At 45.0% G+C, this 26,570-nt stretch overlaps 1 protein-coding gene across 5 annotated transcripts in view; it reads left to right on the top strand.

Annotated features, from left to right (window-relative positions):
- The window catches only part of MLLT3 (MLLT3 super elongation complex subunit), a 117,677-nt gene extending 94,397 nt beyond the window's left edge, over positions 1 to 23,280 (top strand). For all 5 annotated transcript variants that reach the window (XM_053371821.1, XM_053371817.1, XM_053371822.1 and 2 more), the window contains 6 exons: positions 4,946 to 5,024; positions 10,537 to 10,669; positions 14,646 to 14,742; positions 16,035 to 16,106; positions 17,689 to 17,760; positions 21,830 to 23,280. In XM_053371821.1, coding sequence (XP_053227796.1) covers positions 4,946 to 5,024; positions 10,537 to 10,669; positions 14,646 to 14,742; positions 16,035 to 16,106; positions 17,689 to 17,760; positions 21,830 to 21,961 — 585 coding nt within the window. In that variant the 3' untranslated portion in view covers positions 21,962 to 23,280. The remainder of the gene's footprint in view (positions 1 to 4,945; positions 5,025 to 10,536; positions 10,670 to 14,645; positions 14,743 to 16,034; positions 16,107 to 17,688; positions 17,761 to 21,829) is intronic.
- The last annotated feature ends 3,290 nt before the right edge of the window (positions 23,281 to 26,570 follow it).

Below are 26,570 nucleotides of genomic sequence, written 5' to 3'. Positions count from 1 at the left end.
CCAGCCCTTTAACAGCGACCTTGACATAGCAGCGTCCACATACCTGTGAAGAAAAGTTAACCTGCAAAATAAGACTTAACTGAGAGTGGGTAGGGTGGGAGAAGCTCTGGAGCCAAGTGAGGATTCCCAGGTAAGATCCTTCCTCTATTGTGTGGGCAGGTAGTCCCTCCCCTACCTGGCCTGGTCTCCTTGGCAACGCTTCCCCCAGGTAGGATTGGACAACTGACTGAGGTAGGCGGAGACCTCCAGGTATCCCACCTGGGGAAAGGCGAAGCCAAGCCTGTGTTGATGGAGCCGCTCCAGATCCAGGGGCTGCGCGCGTCCACGCAAAGGGTGCCCCCCGTTTTATGCGGGGAGCGGTCATTCCCATGCAAAAACACAATTTTCTTGCTAGGCTCACTGTGTAGTGAGCAAATGGACCGCTGGCCTCTGGTGAGCAGTCGATTTCTTCCCCCAACCTTGGAGCTGCATCGGAGATCAGGGATCATCTGGATCATCTGGATCATCTGGTGTGGCAATCCCAGTCACTTCTCTGACATCAAGTTTGGGTGGAAGTCTGGAAATGGGTTGATCGCTTTGTATAAGCACACTATTACAGTTGCCAAGAAATCACCGCGTAGCAATTTTATGCTTTCTTTTTAAAAGTCTACTTCTTTAGCCAATGTGGATCAGTTGGTAGAGCATGAGACTCTTATTCCCAGAGTCGTGGGTTCAAGCCCCACATTGGGCAAAAGATTCCTGCATTGCAGGGGGTTGGACTACATGACCCTTTCAATTCTATGATCCATTCACTTGTCCATGAACATTCATATAGAGCTTCTACTCTGTTTTTTAAAGTCTGGCAGCCCTGTTTAGGGAAGTTTTTAATGACTGATGTTTTAATGTATTTTTAATCTTTTGTTGGAAGCCGCCCAGAGTGGCTGGGGAAACAATGGGCAGGGTATAAATAATAAATTATTATTATTATTATTATTATTATTATTATTATTATTATTATCTAAATTTTAGGGATATGGATGTTGGCTGAGCCATTGCTCAATTCCCCAGCATGCACAGCTACCATCTGCGTAGCAAATCTGGATTCAACCCATGATGAGGGTTGTGAGCTATGTGTTCAGGCTGGGCAATATCTGGTTTTCAACATCACGATATATCACCAGCTAAACATTGCAATATACTGATACATCACAATGCCTGAAATAAGGATGGGGCTACATAGAAGCATTGGCTGGCTTCACAATTTTTCCGACATTGTGATTTTTGCATAGCACACACACATACATCATGATTTGCAATATATTGCCGTCAAAAATTACGAAACTGATATCACGAAATGGACTTCAGACCGGTTTTGGATGATAGATCGATATATTGCCCATTCCTCCTGTGTTTGTATTTTGTCTGCCTTCCTCCTCAGTCATTCGAGAGCTGAAGATGCATTGAAAACAGGACAAGGCAGCTTTACTGGTCTATGAAATGTTGTTGTAGAAAAGGGATTGAGTCACAGGTCTCATCATTTCCATTTTTGGCTGTCTTGCTGGCAGAGGTGGATGTGCTTTGTTGATTCGTCTTTCTTGAATGGACTCTTAATATTCTCCACCCAAATAGCTTCACCGGGGTCAGTAACAAGCAAGGTGCCTCTTCTTTGAAGAGTGAGGGGGGTGGCATTATGTTGTTTCTCTGAAAACAGGTCTTTAGGCAACTGAAGGATATTGAATCTGAATAGATTATGGAATACAGTGGTACCTTGGTACTCAAATGTTTAGGGAAGCTTTTAATGCTTGATGTATTACAGTATTTTAATATATTTTTTTGGAAGCCGCCCAGAGTGGCTGGGGAAGCCCAGCCAGATGGGCGGGGTATAAATAATAAATTATATTATTATTATTATTATGATTCCCAAACAAATCGGCTCCCGAACACCACAAACCCAGAAGTAAGTATTCTGGTTTGCAAATGTTTTTTGGAAGCCGAATGTCCGACAGGGCTTCTGCAGCTTCCAATTGGCCGTAGCAGCTTCCTGATGCCAATAGGAAGCCGTGCTTCGGTTTCCAAACATTTTGGAAGTCGAGCAGACTCCTGGAACGGATTAAGTTCGAGAACCAAGGTACCACTGTAGTTTGGAATCATCATATGCCCACAATATAAAATAACTGTGATCGTTTGCACCCAGAAATAAGGTAGAGGCTCTAACTTTAAACAGGTTAGACTGTTGGTCTGGTCTGGTCCCTGTCACCTTCTTCCTGGCAGCAGTTGTCCAGGGTAACAGGCAGAGGTTGTTTGTGCTAAAAGGTAAAGAAAAGGTGTTCCTTTTTCTCTTCCCATCCTCCAGCTGCTCCCTCCAAAAGGGCCTGAACAGCTGGCAGAAGCCTGAACAAGTCTCCTAATACTGTTAAGGTCATCTTCGTTTGGAATAAATCTAAGTTTATTACAGACCTGATTGGAAGCTGGGGGGGGGGGGTTAAGTGTTTATTATTCACATGGCCATAAAAACGCGTGCTGTGCTTGTTTTAGCCATTGCTACCATTTCCCTTTTGACACACCTACGGTTTCGAAGCCCGCTCTGCTGCCTGAGAAATACATGCATTTCTTATTCTTACGAGCTCTGTGGCCATTTACCGTATTTTTCGCACCATAGGACGCACTTTTTCCCCTCCAAAAATGAAGGGGAAATGTGTGTGCGTCCTATGGTGCGAATGCAGGCTTTCGCTGAAGCCTGGAGAGTGAGAGGGGTCGGTGCGCACCGACCCCTCACGCTCTCCAGGCTTCGCACACCTCTCTGCAAGCAGCGGGAGCCCAGCGCTGGGCTCCCGCTGCTTGCGGAGAGTTGCCTGCATGCTCAGGCCTGCGCGCGCTGAGCTCAGCGCGTCCAGGCTTCGCGGATCTCTCCGCAAGCAGCGGGAGCGCTCCCGCTGCTTGCGGAGACTTGCCTGCATGCCGAAGCCTGCGCGCGCTGAGATCAGCGCGCCCAGGCTTCGCGGACCTCTCCGCAAACAGCGGGAGCGGTCCCGCTGCTTGCGGAGAGTTGCCAGCATGCCGAAGCCTGCGCGCGCTGAGATCAGCGCGCCCAGGCTTCGCGGACCTCTCCGCAAACAGCGGGAGCGGTCCCGCTGCTTGCGGAGAGTTGCCAGCATGCCGAAGCCTGCGCGCGCTGAGATCAGCGCGCCCAGGCTTCGCGGACCTCTCCGCAAACAGCGGGAGCGGTCCCGCTGCTTGCGGAGAGTTGCCAGCATGCCGAAGCCTGCGCGCGCTGAGATCAGCGCGCCCAGGCTTCGCGGACATCTCCGCAAACAGCGGGAGCGGTCCCGCTGCTTGCGGAGAGTTGCCAGCATGCCGAAGCCTGCGCGCGCTGAGATCAGCGCGCCCAGGCTTCGCGGACCTCTCCGCAAACAGCGGGAGCGGTCCCGCTGCTTGCGGAGAGTTGCCAGCATGCCGAAGCCTGCGCGCGCTGAGATCAGCGCGCCCAGGCTTCGCGAACCGCTCCGCAAACAGCGGGAGCGGTCCCGCTGCTTGCGGAGAGTTGCCAGCATGCTGAAGCCTGCGCGCGCTGAGATCAGCGCGCCCAGGCTTCGCGGACCTCTCCGCAAACAGCGGGAGCGGTCCCGCTGCTTGCGGAGAGTTGCCAGCATGCCGAAGCCTGCGCGCGCTGAGATCAGCGCGCCCAGGCTTCGCGGACCTCTCCGCAAACAGCGGGAGCGGTCCCGCTGCTTGCGGAGAGTTGCCAGCATGCCGAAGCCTGCGCGCGCTGAGATCAGCGCGCCCAGGCTTCGCGGACCGCTCCGCAAACAGCGGGAGCGGTCCCGCTGCTTGCGGAGAGTTGCCAGCATGCCGAAGCCTGCGCGCGCTGAGATCAGCGCGCCCAGGCTTCGCGGACTTCTCCGCAAACAGCGGGAGCGGTCCCGCTGCTTGCGGAGAGTTGCCAGCATGCCGAAGCCTGCGCGCGCTGAGATCAGCGCGCCCAGGCTTCGCGGACCTCTCCGCAAACAGTGGGAGCGGTCCCGCTGCTTGCGGAGAGTTGCCAGCATGCCGAAGCCTGCGCGCGCTGAGATCAGCGCGCCCAGGCTTCGCGGACCGCTCCGCAAACAGCGGGAGCGGTCCCGCTGCTTGCGGAGAGTTGCCAGCATGCCGAAGCCTGCGCGCGCTGAGATCAGCACGCCCAGGCTTCGCGGACCGCTCCGCAAACAGCGGGAGCGGTCCCGCTGCTTGCGGAGAGTTGCCAGCATGCCGAAGCCTGCGCGCGCTGAGATCAGCGCGCCCAGGCTTCGCGGACCTCTCCGCAAACAGCGGGAGCGGTCCCGCTGCTTGCGGAGAGTTGCCAGCATGCCGAAGCCTGCGTGCGCTGAGATCAGCGCGCCCAGGCTTCGCGGACCGCTCCGCAAACAGCGGGAGCGGTCCCGCTGCTTGCGGAGAGTTGCCAGCATGCCGAAGCCTGCGCGCGCTGAGATCAGCGCGCCCAGGCTTCGCGGACCTCTCCGCAAGCAGTGGGAGCGCTCCCACGGCTTGCAGAGAGCTGCCTGTTTGGGGGCTGGGGTCGGGGGAAGCTCGAGCTTCCCCAGCCCCGCGCCTGGGGGGGAAAAATAATTTTCCCCCTTTATTTCCCCCCCAAAAAACTGGGTGCGCCCTATGGTCCGGTGCGCCCTATGGTGCGAAAAATACGGTACTCTGTACGCAGAGCTCTTCCATCTAGAACAGTGTGCCCATTGTTTTCAAAACGGTTTAACACTTTGCATTTCTCAACACATTGGCATACGAAGAAAAGCTTTGCCCGCAGGGGAGGCCACCCGGCTGCAGATCTCATTTGAAACTCTCTTTTCTGCAAAGTAAATTGTTAATTATTTAAGCGTTTTGGTGGTGGGGAGGTGTGGCACAAATGAATGTACCAATCTTCTATGTTCATCTTTTGCTTGTGTGCTTTCTCCTCCCCTCCCGCAATTCTTCCCTGAAGTCGGAGCAACCCAGTCCTGCCAGTTCAAGCTCCAGCTCCAGCTCGAGTTTCACGCCGTCTCAGAACAGTCGACAACAAGGTACTGATATAGACAGCGCACTTGACCATGGCATGAAAGCCAGGCAGTGGAGCATGTGGCATTTCAAGGCTGCATCCCTTTACCTTTTATTGTGAGCAGTATCTGGTGGAGCGCTTTGGCTAGCACAGTGACTTTGTGCTGCGCAGAACTTCCTCTCCCCACGCGACCCCTAAATCTGTTCCGTGGGTTCCCTTCACCCAATCCGGATCAGATTGGAGGGTGCACAGGAAGAGGAGGGGAAGAGGAGGGGAAGGGGACCAGTCCATTGCACAAGCGGAAATCCTTTGTTGGGTACCACCCTATATGTTCATCCTCTGGGGAGCTCGGGCAGAGTATATCGTTCTATCTGCACCCCTGCTTTTTCCTTGCAACAACCCTGTGAGGTAGGTAGAGGTGGCCGATATATTGATAAATGGTCTGAAATAATTTATTATTTATACCCCGCCCGTCTGGCTAGGTCCCCCCAGCCACTCTGGGCAGCTTCCAACAAAAATCTAAAATACAATAACCTATTAAACATTAAAAGCTTCCCTAAACAGGGCTGCCTTCAGATGTCTTCTAAAAGTTTGGTAGTTATTTTTCTCTTTGACATCTGGTAGGAGGGCGTTCCACGGGGCAGGCGCCACCACCAAGAAGGCCCTCTGCCTGGTTCCCTGTTACTTGGCTTCCCGCAGCGAGGGAACCGCCAGAAGGCCCTCGGCGCTGGACCTCAGTGTCCAGGCAGAACAATGCATTGCACCAGCTCAAATAGCCTGCAGATGGCAAAGGCGGAGGCAGGCAGAGCCTGAGAAGGTTTTGGAAGAGCAAATTCTCAGACTCTTTCTGCCTGTGCCGTTGAAGAAGCCCCCACCCTCTGACTCGCATGAGCCAGAATGGTATCAGGGCTTGCTCAGCTGGGGGGCGAGAGGCTTCCTGCCCCCCAGCTGAGCAGTTTAAGGAAGTCTCCACCCCAGTCAGAGCGGTAGGGGGGCTTGCTCAGTAGGACTGGGCAATGTATCTCAGCTGCTTCTTCCTTCTTTAAGGTGGGGAAGAAGAAGCAGCCCATATACATTCCAGACATGGTGATATATCAGCATATCGTGACATTTAGCTGCTGATCTATCACAGTGTCGAAAACCAGATATTGCCCAGCCCTAGAGGTTAGGTTAGTCTGAGATATACACACTGGATAACTCCATGTCCTTCATGGTTGAGCAGCAATTTGAATTTTGGCCTCCCCATTGCTTGGCTGACATGCTAGCCGCTACACAACACTGACTCACAAGTCACTAAGATTTTTCTCTTCATGTTTATTGTTTGTTTTCATTGTTCAGTTAAAAAGCTGCCTTTTTAAAAACTGTGAAGGAGTTTGGTTCCATTCAGCCATTTTCTTTTCTCCAGAAGTTTCCTAAACATTCATTTAGTTGGCTGTCTAACCCATTCATTCCATGGGCATGCTTGTAACAATGAATTCACAATACTTAACCACATAAACAAGATGCTTATTGAGATCCTAAAATGAAATATCAGAATTAAGATGCATTTTCCATATTTCACTCCATTTGCAAGTGTCTCCCTCACATGAGCTTGGGGCTTCGCTAAGCTGATTTCCCATGATCTAGGCTATTTTTTGGAACATCCTTGAAATTACTGCATCAGAAAAAAATGTGATCTTTTGGCCCACATGTTGCATTGCTCACATACATTGATCCACGTTTCATGACTTAAAATTGCAGCCTAATGGCATGTGTGAACTAAATAACAGAATAGAATGGAATAACAGGAGGAATGCCGTAGTGAAACAGTGACTTCTCTAAGGCACCCTCATAAGTGATGGTTTATCACATAATCGAGACACCTATGGTCCTCTCTGTGTTACTGGAGTACATCATACTCATTATTGGTGCTGTTGGACTTGTTGTAGTCCAAAAACATTTGGAGGGCCACTGGTCCTATCCCTGATTTATGGGGAACGAACCAAGGTAACCTTTCCCCCCCCCCCTTTTGCCTCTGGCACACCCAAAGAAAAAAAGAAGCTCTGGTTCCTACTAACCATAGTTTAGCAGTATTTCCAAACCCTAAACTGTAGTTAATCTTAACTATGTTAACCATGGTTTGATGAAACAACAGTTCAGACTAACTGCTGTTTTTCAAGTTTGAATGGTGCACTTGATCAAAAACAGAAACGACAGCTTCTGCCTAATTGGAAATGGAGAGAGGGAAGCAAACAAGTCTGAGGGTTGCCTAGGCTCATTTGGTCACGATAAACCATGGTTTCTCATGTCATTTGCACACAGCCAATCGTTTTCTTGGGGAAAAACAGAAGCTCTTCTACTAACAACACCCAAAAGAGTTGTTGCTCTCTTCCTTTTGCAACCTTAAGATTACCAGTAAGCATAAACCAATAAGACTTCTTTCAGCCACCAAAATGTAATTTTAAAAGACTACAACAGATTTCTTAGACTTTATTGACTTTGGCTTTGGAGTTAATCGCTATTCAGTTCTAAGAAAGTCAGAATTTATATCTGCCAGGAGACCCTACCCTAAGCAGTGTACATGTAAATATCTGAGAAAGTTCCCGTTGAGCTGTTTTTATTATAAATGGCACAATGTGTATTTTATTAGCAAGCTGCTTTAAATGCAGGAAATATTAAAAGTGATATCCGATCCCTTTCCAAGAAACATTTAGCTCATTTTTTGTGGATTTGTAAGTTTCCTCAAATGTATATTTTTGTTTGTAACGGTTGTAAGAAGCCTATTCATACTACTTCCTTTGCTAGCAGGTCCCTGTTTAAAAGGGAGTATATCAAGATCTGTACATCTGTGCAGTGATACATTTCGGTGTCACAAACAATTTCATCAGCCTTGCCCCCATAAGTTTTGTAGACTGATATGGTGGTGCGATTGCCTCAAATCCCGGTGCTAGTTAGATTAAATTACCTTAAAAACCAGATTTTAATTTTTTATTTTTATTTTTAAAAATCATGTTTATTTTTAAAAAGCAAAAATCATGTTTCAAAACCATGACTATGATGGATGCCCATTGAGGCAACTGGGGGGAAAACAGGCTGGGATTTGTTTATTTGTTTAGTATTAATATTAGACCGGGACGCGGGTGGCGCTGTGGGTAAAAGCCTCAGCGCCTAGGGCTTGCCGATCGAAAGGTCGGCGGTTTGAATCCCCGTGGCAGGGTGCGCTCCCGTTGCTCGGTCCCAGCGCCTGCCAACCTAGCAGTTCGAAAGCACCCCCAGGTGCAAGTAGATAAATAGGGACCGCTTACTAGCGGGAAGGTAAACGGCATTTCCGTGTGCTGCGCTGGCTCACCAGATGCAGCTTGTCACGCTGGCCACGTGACCCGGAAGTGTCTCCGGACAGCGCTGGCCCCTGGCCTCTTAAGTGAGATGGGCGCACAACCCCAGAGTCTGTCAAGACTGGCCCGTACGGGCAGGGGTACCTTTACCTTTAATATTAGACCAGTATCGTAGCTGGGAACAGCATTCCCAGTGTCTTTTGCTTAGTTTACATCAGGAATGAAAGAACCCAACAAATACTAACCTTTTGGGTTAGAAACCTTTGAAACTGAATCTTGCCAATACAGAACGTTCTGTTTTCAAAGTTCAATATTAGTCGTTGAAAATACAGTCGTACCTTGCAATAATAATAATAATAATAATAATAATAATAATAATAATAATAATAATAATTTATTATTTATACCCCGCCCATCTGGCTGGGTTTCCCCAGCCACTCTGGGCGGCTTCCAACTGAATATTAAAAACAGTACAGCATCAAACATTAAAAGCTTCCCTAAAGAGGGCTGCCTTCAGATGACTTTTAAAAGTAAAATAGTTGTTTATTGCTTTGACATCTGCTGGGAGGGCGTTCCACAGGGCAGGCGCCACTACCGAGAAGGCCCTCTGCCTGGTTCCCTGTAACCTTACTTCTCGCAAAGAGGGAACCGCCAGAAGGCCCTCGGCGCTGGATCTCAGTGTCCGGGCTGAACGATGGGGGTGGAGACGCTCCTTCGGGTATACTGGACCGAGGCAAGCTGAACGCCTCGGCTCCCGAACAAATCGGCCATTGTGTGCCAGAATGAAATGCGTTAGTCTTCAAAGTGCTATGAGATCCTTGGATTTTACCACTATGTTAGTTGCTGGGTGAACTATTTATTTTCAGAGTTTATATTTGAAAAATGTAACTCAACTCTTTCCCTCCACCTCTTTTTCCCCCAAGATGAACTCTCTTGGCAGCCAGCCTAGTCTCCCTTGGGAGGAAGGGTGAAATATAAATTTAATAAATAAAGAGCTACTGGAAAGTTTCTGTGGAGTATCTGGGAAATAATTCTAAGCAAGTGGAAATGCTAGCAGGATTAATATAAATTCAACAGTATACAGTTGTACCTTGGATCCCGAACACTGCAAATCCGAAAGTGAGTGTTCCGGTTTGCGAACATTCCTTGGAACCCGAACATCCGATGGGGCTTCCGTGGCTTCTGATTGGCTGTGGGAGCTTCCTGCAGCCAATCAGAAGCCGCGCTTTGGTTTCTGAACGTTTTGGATGTCGAACAGACTTCTGGAACGGATTCCGTTCAACTTCCAAGGTACAACTGTAATTATGTTTGAGGCAATACGAAAAGGAGGGGAAATTGATTGGTTGGGATAGAAGATGCGGTAAAAATGGGAAACTTGAAGAAGGGAAGTCGATGTATTATTTTATTGGTGGGTGTTTATTTCTGGAAATTGTATGACTGAAAATTCTAATAAAAATAATTATAAAAAGAGCTACTGTTTTTCAGATATGCTAAAGTCCATATTCTTTTGTATAATAATAATAAAAATTCAAAATTTTGAGAACCTAGCTCTAAAACTTTTTTCGCTCATGAAGCAGGCTTTCTGTTCAGTTCCATGAAAAAGATAGGCCTCTGTTTCTGGGGCATAGACACACATATGAAGGCTAGCAAAGAGCTTGCTTGACCTGACATTGACCTTTGAATAAAGAAGACAGCTAAATCTAAGTAGATCAAAAACAGGCAGACAAAGAATGCCTTGGCCGGAACAAGTTGCAATCACAATGATTTATTAGACTATGACTTTCAATACACGGATTAACCTAACAAAATGTACTATTACTAGTAGCGTCTCTTAGATCTTGTCAGGTATAGGATGCCCAAATAATAACCTTTGGGGTTTTTTGTTTTGTTTTGTTTTTAATCTCTCTTCTGTTGTTCAGAAAGCCAACTTGCTTTACTTAACATTCCAAGACTAATTCTGCAAACACTTAAACATAAATCTCATTGTTGGCAGAAATAATCCTGTTTTAAGTCAACTGGTCTTTGAATAAATTTGCTTTTGTTTAAGCGCTTGCTGCATAAGCCCCCCTGCGCATTATGCCTTTCCTTTAATGTCCAAGTCTTCATTGCCCTTGTCTTCAAAACTGTGTTAGAACTTGTTTTGTTGAAAAGCTGAACAATAGGCAGAGTTGAATGCAAACTCCCGCCGGCTGATTTGTGTTCCCTTTTGTTTTTGTCCCCCAGGTCCTTTGAGGTCTATAATGAAAGATCTGCATTCTGATGATAATGAAGATGAATCTGACGAAGCAGACGAGAATGACAATGACTCTGAGATGGAGAGACCTGTAAATACTCATGGAGGAAGCAGGGGCCGCAGGTGAGGGTTGCAATAAAATAAATGCATTCCAGACTATTTGAATGCGCCAGGCTTGTGTCAAAGGCAGGGAACTCTGCTTTTAAATGCAGAGAGGATAGGCTGAAACAAAAGTCCACGCAGGGAAAGGAAACACAAAATGCAGAGGAATTATCTAAGAAATTGGGGGTGTTATGAAGGGGGCCGTCTGCCAACCTAGCAGTTCGAAAGCACCCCCGGGTGCAAGTAGATAAATAGGGACGGCTTACTGGCGGGAAGGTAAACAGCGTTTCCGTGTGCTGCGCTGGCTCGCCAGATGCAGCTTGTCACACTGGCCACGTGACCCGGAAGTGTCTGCAGACAGCGCTGGCTCCCGGCCTCTTGAGTGAGATGGGCGCACAACCCTAGAGTCTGTCAAGACTGGCCCATACGGGCAGGGGTACCTTTACCTTTACCTTATGAAGGGGGCAGAACCTGCCCATAGAGAAGAAGCTGAACACCTTTTTTACAACATAAGAATTATGGGGTGTGTGTGTTTATATTTTGAGTGTTGTTGTTGTTGTTTAGTTGTTTAGTCGTGTCCGACTCTTCGTGACGTGACCTCATGGACCAGAGCATGCCAGGCACTCCTGTCTTCCACTGCCTCACGCAGTTTGGTCAAAATCACGCTCGTAGCTTCGAGAACACTGTCCAGCCATCTCGTCCTCTGTTGTCCCCTTCTACTTGTGCCCTCCATCTTTCCCAACATCAGGTTCTTTTCCAGGGAGTCTTCTCTTCTCATGAGGTGGCCAAAGTCTTGGAGCCTCAGCTTCAGGATCTGTCCTTCCAGTGAGCACTCGGGGCTGATTTCCTTCAGAATGGATAGGTTTGATCTTCTTGCAGTCCATGGGACTCTCAAGAGTCTCCTCCAGCACCAGAATTCAAAAGCATCAATTCTTCGGCGATCAGCCTTCTTTATGGTCCAGCTCTCACTTCCATACATCACTACTGGGAGAGGATAGGCTGAAACAAAAGTCCACGCGGGGAAAGGAAACACAAAATGCAGAGGAATTATCTAAGAAATTGGGGATGTTATGAAGGGGGCAGAACCTGCCCATAGAAAAGAAGCTGAACACTTTTTTTACAACATAAGAATTATGGGGTGTGTGTTTATATTTTGAGTACTGCCTTTCAAACATATGGAGTTGTAGGGAGGTTGGTTTATAAGACCCGGGGTGTGTGTGTGGCTTTTTGATTAAATGCTGTAGCATTGCATAGAACAGAGGCTCCCAAACTTATTTGGCCTACCACCCCCTTTTCGGGGGGGGGGGAAATACTCAGCGCCCGCCCCCCTTTGAAATCTACTTTCTTTAAGCAAAGGGGTGGGGCTGCCTGCTATTGGCCAAATAGGCAGGCAAGTTGCAATTCACTTCCTGGGTCTGAGTGAACCCAAGCCCAGGGAATCCCCTCACCTCCAGCACGACTGCCTGATCCAGGGGAGATGTTGTCGCCGTCCCGCAACAACACTTGACATGGCAATAAGCATCATTACACAGCAGATGAATGGATATGAATTTGCTGAACTAATTGTTAAAAAGGGATATAAAAAAGGGAGGCGTGAGGAAGTCAGGAAAATAAGTTAATTGAAGATAAATAACTAGAAAAGAGTGATTTGTGTTTTTTCCTATTTTATTTTTTGTGTGTTGACTGTTCTTTTTTTTCTCTTGTTAGATGTTTGTATTTTATGTATTGTGAAAGTTTGTATTGTTGTGTTTTATATTGTTTTTCTGTGTTTTTATTGTCCTATTTTTCTATTGTTAAACTTAATAAAAATATTATTTTTAAAAAAAAAATACACAGCAGATGAAACCAGTGCTATTTTTCTAGAAAAATCAGACTTTGCTCGTGTGCTCAAGACATCGATTCTATAAAACATATTTTGCTGCACTGTGTGAAATATGAGCAAGCCAGGGCTGAACTGATATTACCCTTGCTGGTCCCTTTCCCGGGAAAATCAGAGGCTCACTATGTCAGGTTCCTACTGGAAGACCGGACAAACGCTAGAACATTAGCAGTGGTGAAGTTTTTATCGGTGGTTGCAAGAACCAATGATCCCTATCTTTAAGTCTGAACAAAATGCTTGTTTAACCTGGAGGTAGGCTGTCTGAATTGTGCATTGCTTTGTAACGATTTGTTGGGTCTCTGGACCGTAATAAAGATTGATTGATTGATTGATTTCTAGAAAAAGAGGTGCTGGAACTCCCCCTGAACGCCTCCCTTGTTCTCTTATAATGGCAATGGCGCCCACCTGAGAGGAGGAGGAACTGAGTTCCAGTGAGTTCCAGCTGGAAAAAAAAGCCCTGGATGAAACATGTATGAATGGTTTTCCGAAAATTTCTTCTCTCGGATTATATGTGAAGGCTTGTTAATAGGGAAGATGAAGTGAATGTATATTGAATTTTCAGGACGCTGTCAGGCTCCTAGCAGCATTCATCTGACACTCAAGCATTCAAAACATCTGGCTCCTTTTCACACAACATAGTCAGTCATATAGGCATGGTATTTCTCCTCAGCCTTGAGTAAAATGATGATTATCTTGCTTCTGAAATGGTGCTGTACTTTTGTGTCCTCCGATTACAATACGTGGAAGAGACATGGGAGCTGTGTTGAAATGGACATGGCATCCTGTCTTCTTCAGTGTCCGTGTGTGTCCATACAAATGACAACATCTAAACTGCGAAGAAAATAGTCATGCCTTATGACCTTCTTCCAACCCTGTATGTTGGTTTCATTTTGAGATACATATTGAAAAGCTATAACCCTTCTGCCTGTATGATTAGATGAGGGCATTTGAGAGGGGTAATAAGGTGCCCTATAATCAGCGCTGAGCTGTATTATAGGGTCAAGTAAAAGGAGCTGAAGCTACTCTGAGGACTTTTTTTGTATATATGAGGTATAATTATGCTTAATAAAATAAAGAATTTTAAGTGGAGGAAAAGTTGAAGAAGCGCCTGTCTTCTGTTTTGAGATATGCTACTCTCTTAATGAGTACGTCATATATGTCTTCTTGTTAGTCAGGCCTCCACTTTCAACGTGTGTGTGTGTGTGTGTGTGTGTGTGTGTGTGTGTAGTTTATTGGACCATAGCATTACAACTTCCAACATTAGCTTGAAAGCAAGAATGCCTGCCTACTGCGCTTGGTTGAGAATTCGAGAAATCAAACGGATGCATTGGTGGGTTATACAATATGGGTTATCTATACAAACCCATATAGATTTTGACAAAAATACATTTAAATAGGAATACCTGGGGCGAAGAAGTAACAGAGGAAGCAGGAAGCAGGACTTGCCTGGGGAAAGGGGCTGTTCGTTTCTGACCTGTGAAAATTCAGGCTTGGAATATCAAGAACTTGCAAGTAATTACAACTTGTATACAAGGCAACTTTCAGAATTTCAAGTAAATTGGAAAATTCTGAGTGGCTGTTATTTTTTAGATTTGCTATCGGGGTGCTGTAGATAATGTTCTTCTCCAAAATAGGTGGGGAACCCTCTTTTCCAGAAGTTGATATCCCGATCAAAGTTTATTTTAAGCGCCTTCATCTTCAAGTTGTTTGGTACTGATGGCCACATTGCATCACATGTTGATAGTTCACCTTGACTATCAGAAGCAGTTTTATCTATGTATAATTAAGATACCATTTCAAGAAAACTGCAGGCGAATGTTGCAGTTTTACAGACTTTTTATTCAGAATGTGTTCACAAACAGAAAAGAGTCGGGTTCACCTTTGGGATCATCAAGTTATTGAAAGTTGGAAAGCATCGATCTTAATTGTGTTTCTCTTATTTGGGCTTTTTGTTTCTAATCTGTTAACATTGCTGCCACTTATTTTTCAACTTCTCCCACAAACTTGCTTTTTGAAAGCCGATTGTTAGGGCTGTGATGTCAGTTATAAGCCATGGAAAATTTCCTTTATGTTGCACAGCTTAATAAATTTATTTTCCCTTTCCCTTTCCCTTCTCAGGGTTAGTCTGAGCGATGGAAGCGACAGCGACAGCAGTTCAGCATCTTCACCCCTCCGCCACGAACCCCCACCTTTATTAAAAACCAACAATAACCAGGTACTGTTTTGCAGCATGACTGCTGCAGCCACAATCCCTTCATTTTCCCAGTGGATATTTTTTCTCTTGTCCTTCTGCCTTGAGAGCCATTTGGTCAGTGTAAAACAGAGAGAGTATCCTGTGTGACAAAAACAGAGAGAAACTATTACTTCTGTCTTACACATCATGGGTGTGGGTGCTTAAGCTGAGATTCCTGCATTTCAGGGGGTGGACTAGATGGTCCTTTGGGTCCCTTCCCACTCTACGATTCTGTGACACATGCTTGGTAATATTATTGAAACATATACGAGAAGGCGTGCAGCAGCTTCCCCCCTAAAATGACGATTGTTAATTTGGTGAAGAGTTAAATGCTAGCACTGTGGTCATACGAACAATCTTCAGAAATTTGCTGCGACGCAATTATTGTACAAATTGTTAATAATAAAACTGCTCGTAAAGTTCTGCATCCGGCTACCATGATTTCTCACCAAGCTAAAGGTAAAGGGACCCCTGACCATTAGGTCCAGTCATGACCGAGTCTGGGGTTGCGGTGCTCATCTCGCTTTATTGGCCGAGGGAGCTGGCGTGCAGCTTCCGGGTCATGTGGCCAGCTTGACTAAGCCGCTTCTGGAGAACCAGAGCAGCGCACAGAAATGCTGTTTACCTTCCCGCCAGAGCGGTACCTATTTATCTACTTGCACTTTGACGTGCTTTCGAACTGCTAGGTTGGCAGGAGCAGGGACCGAGCAACGGGAGCTCACCCCGTCGCGGGGATTCGAACCGCCGACCTTCTGATCGGCAAGTCCTAGGCTCTGTGGTTTAACCCACAGCGCCAGCCACGTCCCTCTGACCAAGCTATAAAAACATAAAAGTATCACCAACTGCGATGATCCCTGGGATGTGCATGTGGTCAAGAGCTTTAAAATATGTACATATTCACTTCATATAATTCTGCTTCTAACTGGCCTTTGAGAATAGAAAATGTTGAGTTAGGTGTAGGGGTTTTGCTTCCAGTTGTATCATTTGAACAGTGCAAGCGAACTCTCAATAGCCCCCCCCCCTCGTACGCTATCTGCTTGAAGAGTGCGTCATGCTTCGAAGGAGCACCAGGCTTTAATTATTTTATTTAATTTATTAAACTTATATACTGCCCTTCATCCTAAGAACTCAGAGCGGTTCACAGAAAAAATATGTAGGTTAGATAATTTGGCTGCTGAACATCCTTAAACCATTGAGATATTTGGTTGTGGAATTTCTAGTGATCCTCAGTCCTAGCCCTATGATGCCCTTAAATATTTACTCTTATTTTCCAGATTCTAGAAGTGAAGAGTCCTATAAAGCAGAGTAAATCTGATAAACAGATTAAGAATGGCGATTGCGATAAGGTAAATTAAAAGATACAGTATTTGAATCATGCTTCATAATCTTTCTTAAATCTGTAAAAAGTATTGGATCTTTCAGTATATAAGAAACATTGGTTGACACATGCCTTAATGAAGTGGTTTTTTTTAGTTACTCAATATTTTAGTATCCCTATATTGCACAGTTTATTCTACATTTTAATTTCTTGACCCTATTATGTATATATTTTTCTCTTAAATGAAGTCAAACAGTTCAATTTCAGGCCCGGTTCAAGGTACAGGTAATCTTATAAACCCTCAAAGACTTAGAATCCAAATATGTGAAGGAGCGTCTTTTTCCACACCAGAGTTCTTGTGTTTGCCCAACACACCAAGAGTGTGCTATGTAACAACTAAAAAAGAGGGGCATTTGGCCATAGTACTGTGGTTCTGGAATGCAGAACCACACCTTACAAGAGGTACACCTTCCAATTTGTTCACAACAGGTTAAGATAAGTTTTAATTTGCCCATGTCTTGCTGAGTTTTTTTTTAGCAGTTAGCTACATATTATTGTTAGTATCATGGCTTTATTGTATATCACTGTGTTTTATGACATACTTAATTCATCGCAACTTGCGCACATTTAACTTGTGTCGTCGCAGTTTTACGCTCTTGGCAGCAAGCCAGCTGAAAATGCATACATCTAATGCATGTGAGGTGGAGAGCTTAAATGCTCTTTGCTTTGCCCGCCAGAGTCTGGTAAATTCTCCACCTTGTAGAGCTGGCTGGCAAAGCCCACTCTTGGGGACAAAAGCACCATCTTGGGAAAAGTAGGGATAATCACACAAGGGTGGTTCTGAGCTTGTTCTGACTATACACAAAGTTGTGAGTTGGCTGTATTTCCATTGCTTTTCTGTCCTGGAATATACCATATTTTTCGCCCTATAGGGCGCACCGGCCCATAGGGCGCACTTATTTTTTGGGGGGGAATAAAGAAAAAAAAATATCCCCCCCCCCCGAGCCCCAAAGAGGAAAGAAGCCATAACAGCGAGCGGGATGGATCCCGCTCGCTGTCTTGGCTTCGTTTTTAGCCTTGGGGCTGGGGGTCTGGGAGCAAAGGCGAGGTTGCGCTGAACCTCGCCATCGCTCCCGGAGCTTGCGGGGCTGGGGACGGGGGAAGCCCAAGCTTCCTCCGACCCCAGCCCCCAGAACGGGTCCGGAAGCGATGGCGAGGTTGCGCTCAACCTCGCCATCGCTCCCGGAGCTTGCTGCTATCCAAAGCCCGGGGAGCGCGGCGCTGTAGCCCGCTGTGCACCCCGGGCTTAGGGCTGCAGGCAGCTATCTGCAAGCCTTTGGAGCCCACGGGAGTTCCCGCCGGGCTCCGCAGGCTTGCGGATAGCTTCCTGGAGAGCAAGAGCGGTCGGTGTGCACCGAGAGGGGTCAGCGAAAGCCTGCATTCGCCGCATAGGATGCACACACATTTCCCCTTCATTTTTGGAGGGGGAAAAGTGCGTCCTATAGGGTGAAAAATACGGTAAATATTTGTCTATACACCAGAATACAAATGTGGTGTGTTTTTTAATAAAACGTTCGTTTTTTGTTTGTTTTTGAATGGTTTATTTCCAGGCATATCTTGATGAGCTAGTTGAGCTTCACAGAAGGTTAATGACACTAAGGGAAAGACATGTACTGCAACAGGTGAGAGGTCTACTTTCTGCGCTAAGCATGTTGTTGTTTAGTCGTGTCCAACTCTTCATGACCCCATGGACCAGAGCACGCCAGGCACTCCTGTCTTCGTGCTAAGCATAGTACTTTTCAAAGTCGAGAACACAGCTCTTATCTTCTAGTAGAATTTGATAATCCATCCGCCTACATCTTAACAATTGTGACATATGTGCTGAGAAAGTAGCATGTTGCAAGATTTTCAAACTGTTTTCTGCTGAAAAAAAACACCATGCCTTCTTGAGGGATATTTCTTTAAGTGTTCCTGGTGATGGCAAACTTCAACAGATTTTTAATGCATCCCTAGCATTACAAATTTCAGTTTGTAACACTGAATTCAGTCTTCTGTCTTTTTCAACTATACTTGAGTTTGCATGTTGCAGCTTTGAATGTGTTAGCCGTTCAGTATCAAAACTACTGAGACTTGTGTGTTACCACAGGAAGATTCAAGTGCAGGAACTTTTGAGCCTTGAGTGATAACTAGCTAAGTCATATTCTGAGCAGACCTGTTGAAATCAATGGACTTTAAGTAGCTTAAGTCCATTGATTCCGGAGTGCGTATGCTGAATGTAATTCAGTTGGATATCGCCCCACATAATTTCAGGTGTTTTTATTAAAAAAATTAATAATTATACTAGTATTCAATTCAGTTGCATCAAATATTTCTTTTTGTAATGAAATTTACTCTTTGTAATCAAGAACTGGTTCCCCAGAAGTTTGGAGATTCGTGTGCATATATGCACACACCTCTGTGCACGCCATTTCTGATCTCCCCAAATGTGTCTTAATTGTGGGTTTTACTGGCCAAAAAAACAAAGCAAAAAAATGACTGGTAATGAACTGATTTGTGTATTTTGCTAGCAAGAATTTCTATCTTTATACTGTATACAGTTGCAATTTGTAAATTAAGCTGATAGCATGTATTTTGTACTCTGAATAAGAAAAAAAGAAATCTTTTTATGTTTCGTTTACAAAGAGTCAGTTGTTAAGAGATTATTTTGCAGTGAGGTTCCCCCCCACTCCAATTTAGTACTATTCCACACATTATAGAGTAACACACCCAGGTTCACTCGGCAGGGAGCCACAAGCAATCCAAACTCCAACAAATGACGGTGCATGATCAGTTTGTTTTCAGACACTAGTTTATCACATTCACAGTTTACATTTCTTTTAGATGTAGATCTTATGTGTGTCTTAAAAAAAAATGTAGTGTGTTAAGTGGCTCATATTCTGTTTAGGAACCTGCATTTCATACTGAGCATATAAATTACCATATTTTTCACTTCATAATATGCACCTTTTTCCTCCTAAAAAGTAAGGGGAAATGTGAGTGCATCTTATGGAGTGAAGGGGTGCTGCGCAGTTCTCCCTCTCTGCGCAGTGATTCCGCTTGCTGTCCTGGCTTCTGCCTTAACCGCGCGCAGCCTCTTCGGGCAGGGGGAGCCTTCATCCCGCTGCCCTGAAGAGGCTTGGCGCGGCTATCCCAGAAGGCAGAACAGCCAGAGGCTATCCCAGAAGCCAGATCCCTCTTGCTGTTCTGGCTTCTGGGATTCAGAATATTTTTTTTCTTGTTTTCCTCCTCCCAAAACTAGGTGCACCTTATGGTCTGGTGCGCCTTATGGGGCAAAAAAATACGGTAATTGTTCAACAGTGCCTTTCATTTGAAACTATGGCTGTCAGTGGATCAGTCCTAAGGGAAATAAAATCAAGGATCACTACTTATTCACCAGGATGTCACAGTAAAGCTGTATTAACGGTCATGATACATAAAGTGTGGATTTTAATCCCTAGCTACTGAAAGCCAGTAGATGGTCCCAGCAGAATAGTTTGCTGTTGAATCTGTGTGCAGCAGAGTGGCATCCAATCCTGTCTGGGATCTTAGCTCACTGGGTGGCCCTGGGCACTCTTAGCCAAACATTTCATTAGCAGGCTGTAAAGATTAAAATAAGAGTTTGTTTGGGGTTCTTTGTAGCCGTTTTTAAAACCTTTACCATAACACAAGAAATGAACTGCAATGCATAACAATAAATAATAGCTTTTAAGGTAGTCTTTTTGGACACAGAGAATTCCAAATCCTTTCAAACCTTTCTTAAAGGTTAAAATGAAATCTTTGCCATTAGCTAAAGCCCAGCCCTTCAAGCAGACATTCTTCCCCAAAGGCATTTCAATTGCTGCAGCATGATAGATGGCAATGAAATTGATGGAGAATGACTGTGTGTAAACAACTGTACATTAAAACAAAGTAGAGCACACTTCGTCAAGAACAAATAAAACTTCCTAGGTTCTTGCATCCTGGGTCTAAGTTTAAAGTATTTTAATGTTCTGTTTTTCAACTCTGGTAATCTGAAATCTTGACAGTTATAATCTTAAATCTCCCCCACCCCAAGTGTTTTTCAATAGATTAAGAACGTGAGTGCTGATATTAAAAGCATTAACCTGAATCGCCTTGGCAGGCGGTCAAGAATTCCCCTAAAGCTTTCTTGGGTATATCTTCATGTATTCTGTGCCTCCATTAAAACTGAGGGGGTTCATCTCACTCAGATGCACCAGGTGGCTTTGACACTGTAGCTGCATTTCTCAGAGGCCCGGATGAGGAGTCGGGTTCAAATGTTCATGTTGCTCTTAGCTGGAGCTTAGAAAGTGTAGATAGCGATCAACAAATGAGATTTTATTTCTCGTTACTTTTAAGAGCAGTGCATTGCTTTAAAATGCATCTGTTAACACTTCCTAACTGCTTTTGAATTCCTGAAATTTATTATCATGGGAGTTAATGGAAGGCCCCCTTTTTGGCACAGTATCACAGGGAAGTGTATCAAATATAGTTCTGTTGGGGACGGGGGGGGGGATGCTTCTGCAAGTTTTTCTGAAATTCTTCACGAACTGCTCGACTCGGGGCTAAGTGAAACATACATTAAGAATACATTTTTAACTCTTGGAAAGATAACACAGGCTATTTCCCTGTTAGCCATTGAGTATTGTGTCAAAAGTTGTCATACATGCCAGGGCTGTCAGAGGGAACAGGTGGCTGTTTTCAGCTGACTTGTTGCAACACATACCTATTTTTCGCTCCATAAGGCGCACCGGACCATAAGGCGCACCTCGTTTTTAGAGGGGGAAATCAAGGGGGGAAATATTATTTCCCCACCCACCCCCCAGCCCCAATGAGCAGCAGTCAGGCTGCGTGCAGCCTGTCCACTTCTCCCAGAGCTTTTCTCCCGGCCGCAAAATTCCCCCACCTCCCACAAAAGTCCACAGGAGCCGTGCACCCTTTAAGGAGCGCACGGCTCCTGCGGGCTTTTCTACAAGGAGGGAGAAGGGATTGACTGGCCGCGTCAGTCCCTTCTCCCTCCTGGGGAAAAGCCCGCAAGAGCCGCCCGGAGCTTGTGTGTGGTTCTTGGGGGCTTTTCCTGCCTACCCCCCCTGCATTCACTCCATAAGACGCACACAAATCTCCCCTTACTTTTTAGGAGGGAAAAGTGCAAAAAATATGCTATATGGTTGACTTTGTGTATTAGCTTGATACTTGATTGTTTCCAGTCGTCACATCCCATGTGTGCCTCTAGATCAGCAAGAGATCAATGGGCTTACCCATTGAACAATTGCTACCCATTGTATTTGGATCAGTTGCTGCATTAGAGATGCCTCCTGTTGCTCCTGTTCCTTCCTTTTACCTGTGTCTTCTCTGCCCTCGTGCCCCAGGAATGCCAACAGGATTGGGCATTCCACCACACCCGGAAGCAGGGGCTCAAATTTGGCTATGGTTCGTGTTATCTGCAATTTGTTTCCTCTTTGATGGATTGGGTAGAGGCCTCAGAAGTAAATCAGCGGCTACACACAAGTCACAACAGATTTGGCTTTTTCCAGAACCACTGGTCTTGCTACCTAGGGATGGTGGGAGTTGTAGTTCAAAAACAGCTGGAGACAAAAGTTTGGGAAACCCTGCAATGACATGTGGAAAGGGCACAGGTTCTCCACCCCTTTCTGTGCGCAGAATTTTTAATTTAAACGTAACATTTTATCTCTCTCCCTCTCTTTTTAACGACAGATTGTAAACCTCATAGAAGAAACGGGACATTTTCATATCACAAACACAACCTTTGACTTTGACCTTTGCTCCCTGGACAAAACCACAGTTAGGAAGTTACAGAGTTACCTGGAAACGGCTGGAGCATCCTGAGCACACGGCAGCTGGCTGCATCGAAAACTGTGCTCTCTCTTTTTTAAAAAAAGAAATAAAACATTCAGAGTGATGCAACCAAAATGGCAGCAAACAAACGGAACCAACCAACTCTCTTCAGCTTTATTATTTTGTTTAAAGCCAGTCGTCATCTCTTGATTAAGGAGAAGAAATGTGACAAGCCTCAGAGGATTTGCTCTTCTCAACAAGGAAACGCTCTGGAAGAGTTAGCCTGGATAGCCTTGAAAAAAAAAAAAACACTTAATGAATGTGTATGATATCATGTATCTCTCTATGTGGTGTTCCAGGCCACAAGACGAATGCATGTTCAGCACACTGCCTTATTACATAACTGATCTATTTATTATTGCATACGCATATTCTGAAGTCTTTGAGGGAAGGACTCTACCAGATGTTACAAGTCCTTGTGTCCTGTGTATTCTCTCCTTTGATCCAGCGCCACCGCTGTCAAAAGCCTTCTGACCTTGCGCTTGTTTGGACGCCACTTTTTCCTGACTTTTGGGTATTCCCTTGACCAGTTTAAAAGCCCCGCCGTCTTGTTTCCGTTTCCGCAGTCCCCCAAAACGAGATGCCAAGTTGGGGAGCGGGGGTGGCAAAAAAAAGTCTCTCCTTTTTTTACTGTTCAGTCTGCCGTAGCAGAATCCACCCCCACCATCAGCTGCCCTTGTGTGTTGACCTCGGACCACAGTAGAAAATGCGCCAAATAGAACCACGACTTGCTTTCTAGCCTTAGTCAATAAACCGGTAGGACGTTCATGAAAAGGAAAGAAGTGTTACTGTATACTATCCTAAATCCAGCATTTTTCCCACCCACATCTTTGTGTATGTTTTCATGTGTTATTAGATACCATAAAATTGGAAGCACTCTAGAAGTTTGCCATAAAAAAAAAAGAGAGAAATCTAGTCCCGTTTTCTATGGAAATGTTGTAGAAAGTCCTTAATTTGGAGCTATTTATTACTTAGGAGTTCCAGCACTCAACTGCAGTTCATTCATTTTTGTTACTAAAAATAGAGGCATAAATTTGGTTCTTTGTTCATTCAGTATATTATAATCTGTTTACTTTAGATTTCTGTTTTGGCTCTTTTTCTACCCCATCAATTAAAACATTTTCATTTAGGCCGTTAGACGATGACAGGATGGGAAACTTTCAAAATTTCACTACTTGTTAAGTAACGCTCATTGATCGTAGGGCTGTCAACCCAATAAAAAAAAACTTAGTTGATTAATCATGTTAATTTGAATTGATTAATCAATTACACCTGCAGAAGTTTGCATGTGAATAAACAATACTTCTGAAGATAGAAGTCTACTTTCCTTATTTTTAGAAGATTCATGCATATATCGCAGTAGGCATCATCTTAGAAGATACATTTCCTTCTGTACTGAAATGAAGAGGGGGGTGCCTTTTCTAAGACGGCACCTGTCATCCGCAGTTTTTGTAAGTACTTGTATTAAATATATATTTTTCAAAAAAAATAATCTGCTGTGCAGTTAAGGGAAAACATTTTCAGTTGGCTAACAGAGCATCCTCTGGCTGGTTGGTGGGGAAAGCAGAAAAACTGCCACTTCTTAATGCCTGCCAGACTTGCACCAGCCAGGGCAGAAGGTAGACAGCAGGCCCCTCTCCCACGAGTGGAGTAGGAAAGCTGAAAATAATGCCAATATATTTCACACCTGGCAACCAATGCGCCCGCCCCTTGGGTTTCAGAAGGTACATGGGTAGACGAAGCTAAAAAGCCTGGGACGCATATTTCCACGGCCCTCTGGAGAGTATAGTGGCTCATTTACAGTCATACCTCGGTTTAGATGTTCTTCCGGTTGAGTGTTTTTGAGTTACCCTCCGGGGCGACCCGGATGTAACAGAGCGCAGTGGCGTAGCGGGGGTGCAGGGGGGGCCGGTCGCAACATCTGGGGGTTAGGGTTAGGGGGCGCAAATCCACAGGTTAGGGGGCGCAAATTACTTGCCTTGCCCCGAGTGCTGACAACCCACGCTACGCCACTGACAGAGCGTGTTACTTCCGGGTTTCGCCGCATGCATAGACGCTCAAAATGACATCACGCGCATGTGTGGAAGCGGCAAAACGCGACCCGCAGGCGCGTCTTACGTTTTACTCAGGATGCGAATGGGACTCCAGAACGGATCCCGTTCACATCCAGAGGTACCATTGTACTGCAATATGTTTAGCCTTTTTGCAGTAAATTCGATTCTACTGCAATATGTTTAGCATATTGCAATAGACTCTATTCTACCGCAACCTCCTGATGTATATTTTGCCCTAAGAGGCTTAGTTTGGTCACAATCGAGTCTACACTTCCAGTTAACACTAAATACGCGACTTCTGGTAGATGAGTTACCATGCTCTCTAGAGGGCCGTGAAAATTGGTGTCCCGGGGATTTTAGACTCGTCTACCCATGTACTTTCTGAAACCCAAAGAGCACATTGGTTGCCCGATGTGATTTTTTCCACCCAGCTCTGCTATTCCACTACACACTTTCCCCTCCCCTCCCCTTGGTTTCGATAGGAGGGAAAATGAGAGGCCAGCTCCAGGGCTGATGTGCTTGTCCTCCCTCCCTGGGGTCATGTCAGTGGAACAGGTGAGCTTCGGATCTGGCAGATCCACAATTCCCCCCTTTTTATCCCCAATTGCTGCAATAAGGAGGCCTCCGACGGCAAACCTCCTTCTCCACCTTCAGACCTCCCACTCCGCTGGCAGAGAGCGGAGGTCCGCAACATTCAAAGGACCCTCTGTCACCCTCTTCAGGAGCTTAGGATTGCTCCCTAAAAGGTTCTGAATTGGCTAAACATGCTGCCACCTTCAGTGCTACCGTATTTTTCGCTCTATAAGACGCACCAGACCACAAGATGCACCTAGTTTTTGGAGGAGGAAAAAAAAAAAATTATGAATCTCAGAAGCCAGAACAGAACAGCTGCGCAGTGAAAGCAGCGATCCCTCTTGCTGTTCTGGCTTCTGGGATAGCTGCACAGCCTGCATTCGCTCCATAAGACGCACACACATTTCCCCTTACTTTTTAGGAGGGAAAAAGTGAGTCTTATAGAGCAAAAAATATGGTATTTTTCTAGAAAAAGAGGTGCCGGAACTCACCATGAACACCTCAGTGGCACCCACCTGAGAGGTGCCAGAACTGAGTTCCAGTTGAAAAAAAAACATATATCCCTGACCACCCTAACTTCCAGGAATATTTCTTTTCGGTTAAAAATATTACTTTCATTGAACTAATCAGAAACCCTTTACGAAACAGGAGGCTAGGGAGGAGACACTTACTGGAAGAAGCCATTCAAGTTAGGATTTTGGTTTTTACCCTCATATGAAAGATGTTGCTTAAGAAATACTTCAGGGTCCAAAGGATCTGTCAGCCTTAAGAAAAAAGAAAAAAAAAGCCTGTGTTTGAGAAGCCACCATATTCTCATTGTCTGTCTGTTTGCCGGCTGCCAGCTATTGCCACAGAGTCAACCTGTAGAAGCATCTGTGAGTTTCATCATTCCACGCGCAGGGTTTTGTGCATTAGTGTAAAAACTAGGTTCCTACTTTAGGGGTATTTCTTCATAATCAAATGGGAATTCTTAACTCTGTTTCTTTAAGTCCAAAGAAATTGTTTCCTTTTTTTCTTTCCTTTTTTTGTATGTGTGTTTGTTTGGGTGGGTGTTCTTGTTTTTTAAATTAAAATGTTGTTTGACCATAATCTATGGAAAGTCTTTCTCAGGCTTCCAAAAGAACAAGTGTACTTTTTCTTCAGTAATGTTATGACTCTTATTGATGATTGGCATGAAACATACTTGAAGTGTTACGTTCTTTTTTAAGTCCACATGTTAATTAATGTGCAATTGTTGGAGTGGGAGGTTTATGAAATCTCTTGACATCAAGCATATGATGTGATGTTGGAGTGTGGAGGGGGTGTCTGAGTGGGGTATTTTTTACACTTTTGTTAACACTTTTATATGAAACGTTTGAAAAGGCTATCTTTCACTTTTTTTAATAGTGCACATTCGACATGTTTCATTTCAGTTGAACACAAAAAAGTGTGTGCTTTTTTTTTGGTCCATTTTGACTTTTCTAACTAAATTTTGTGGCAAAAACTCTTTAAGAGGTTGTTGGAAGGAGCACAGGCCCGCATAACTTTGAGTATATATTGGACAAATCACTTTTTATTTTGTTTTTGTTTTTTATAAAAACCTGGCAAAATAAGTCCTTGGAGCCACAAAAATAGTAGCTGGTGTACAGAATTTGTGGGGGTGGAGGGGTTAACTATGTAAAGGGAATATTACTGCAATTACAGTAGACTCTTAACTCTGACTTGCATGTAGTTCATCAGTCACCCTTATAAAATGTTAGTTCTCTAGTTTGGTGAGAATGAGGATGGAATAAACACATTTCAGCTGCATTTGTGTGTTGAAAGTGAAGAGTGTTTTCCACAAAATTCTGGTAGAATAAAAGCTGGTAAGTGGTGTCCTTTTTGGAAAAAAAAATTACTTAGTTATTTTGTATGCTGAAACAAAATAAATCCTTTTTCAATTAATTTCAAATAGTCACATTTATCTAACCGGAACCCAGTCTCTTGGCTGTGTG

Source organism: Podarcis raffonei, chromosome 17 (assembly GCF_027172205.1).
Source record: "Podarcis raffonei isolate rPodRaf1 chromosome 17, rPodRaf1.pri, whole genome shotgun sequence".
NCBI lineage: Eukaryota > Metazoa > Chordata > Lepidosauria > Squamata > Lacertidae > Podarcis > Podarcis raffonei.
This window is presented reverse-complemented; position numbering and strand designations above follow the sequence as displayed.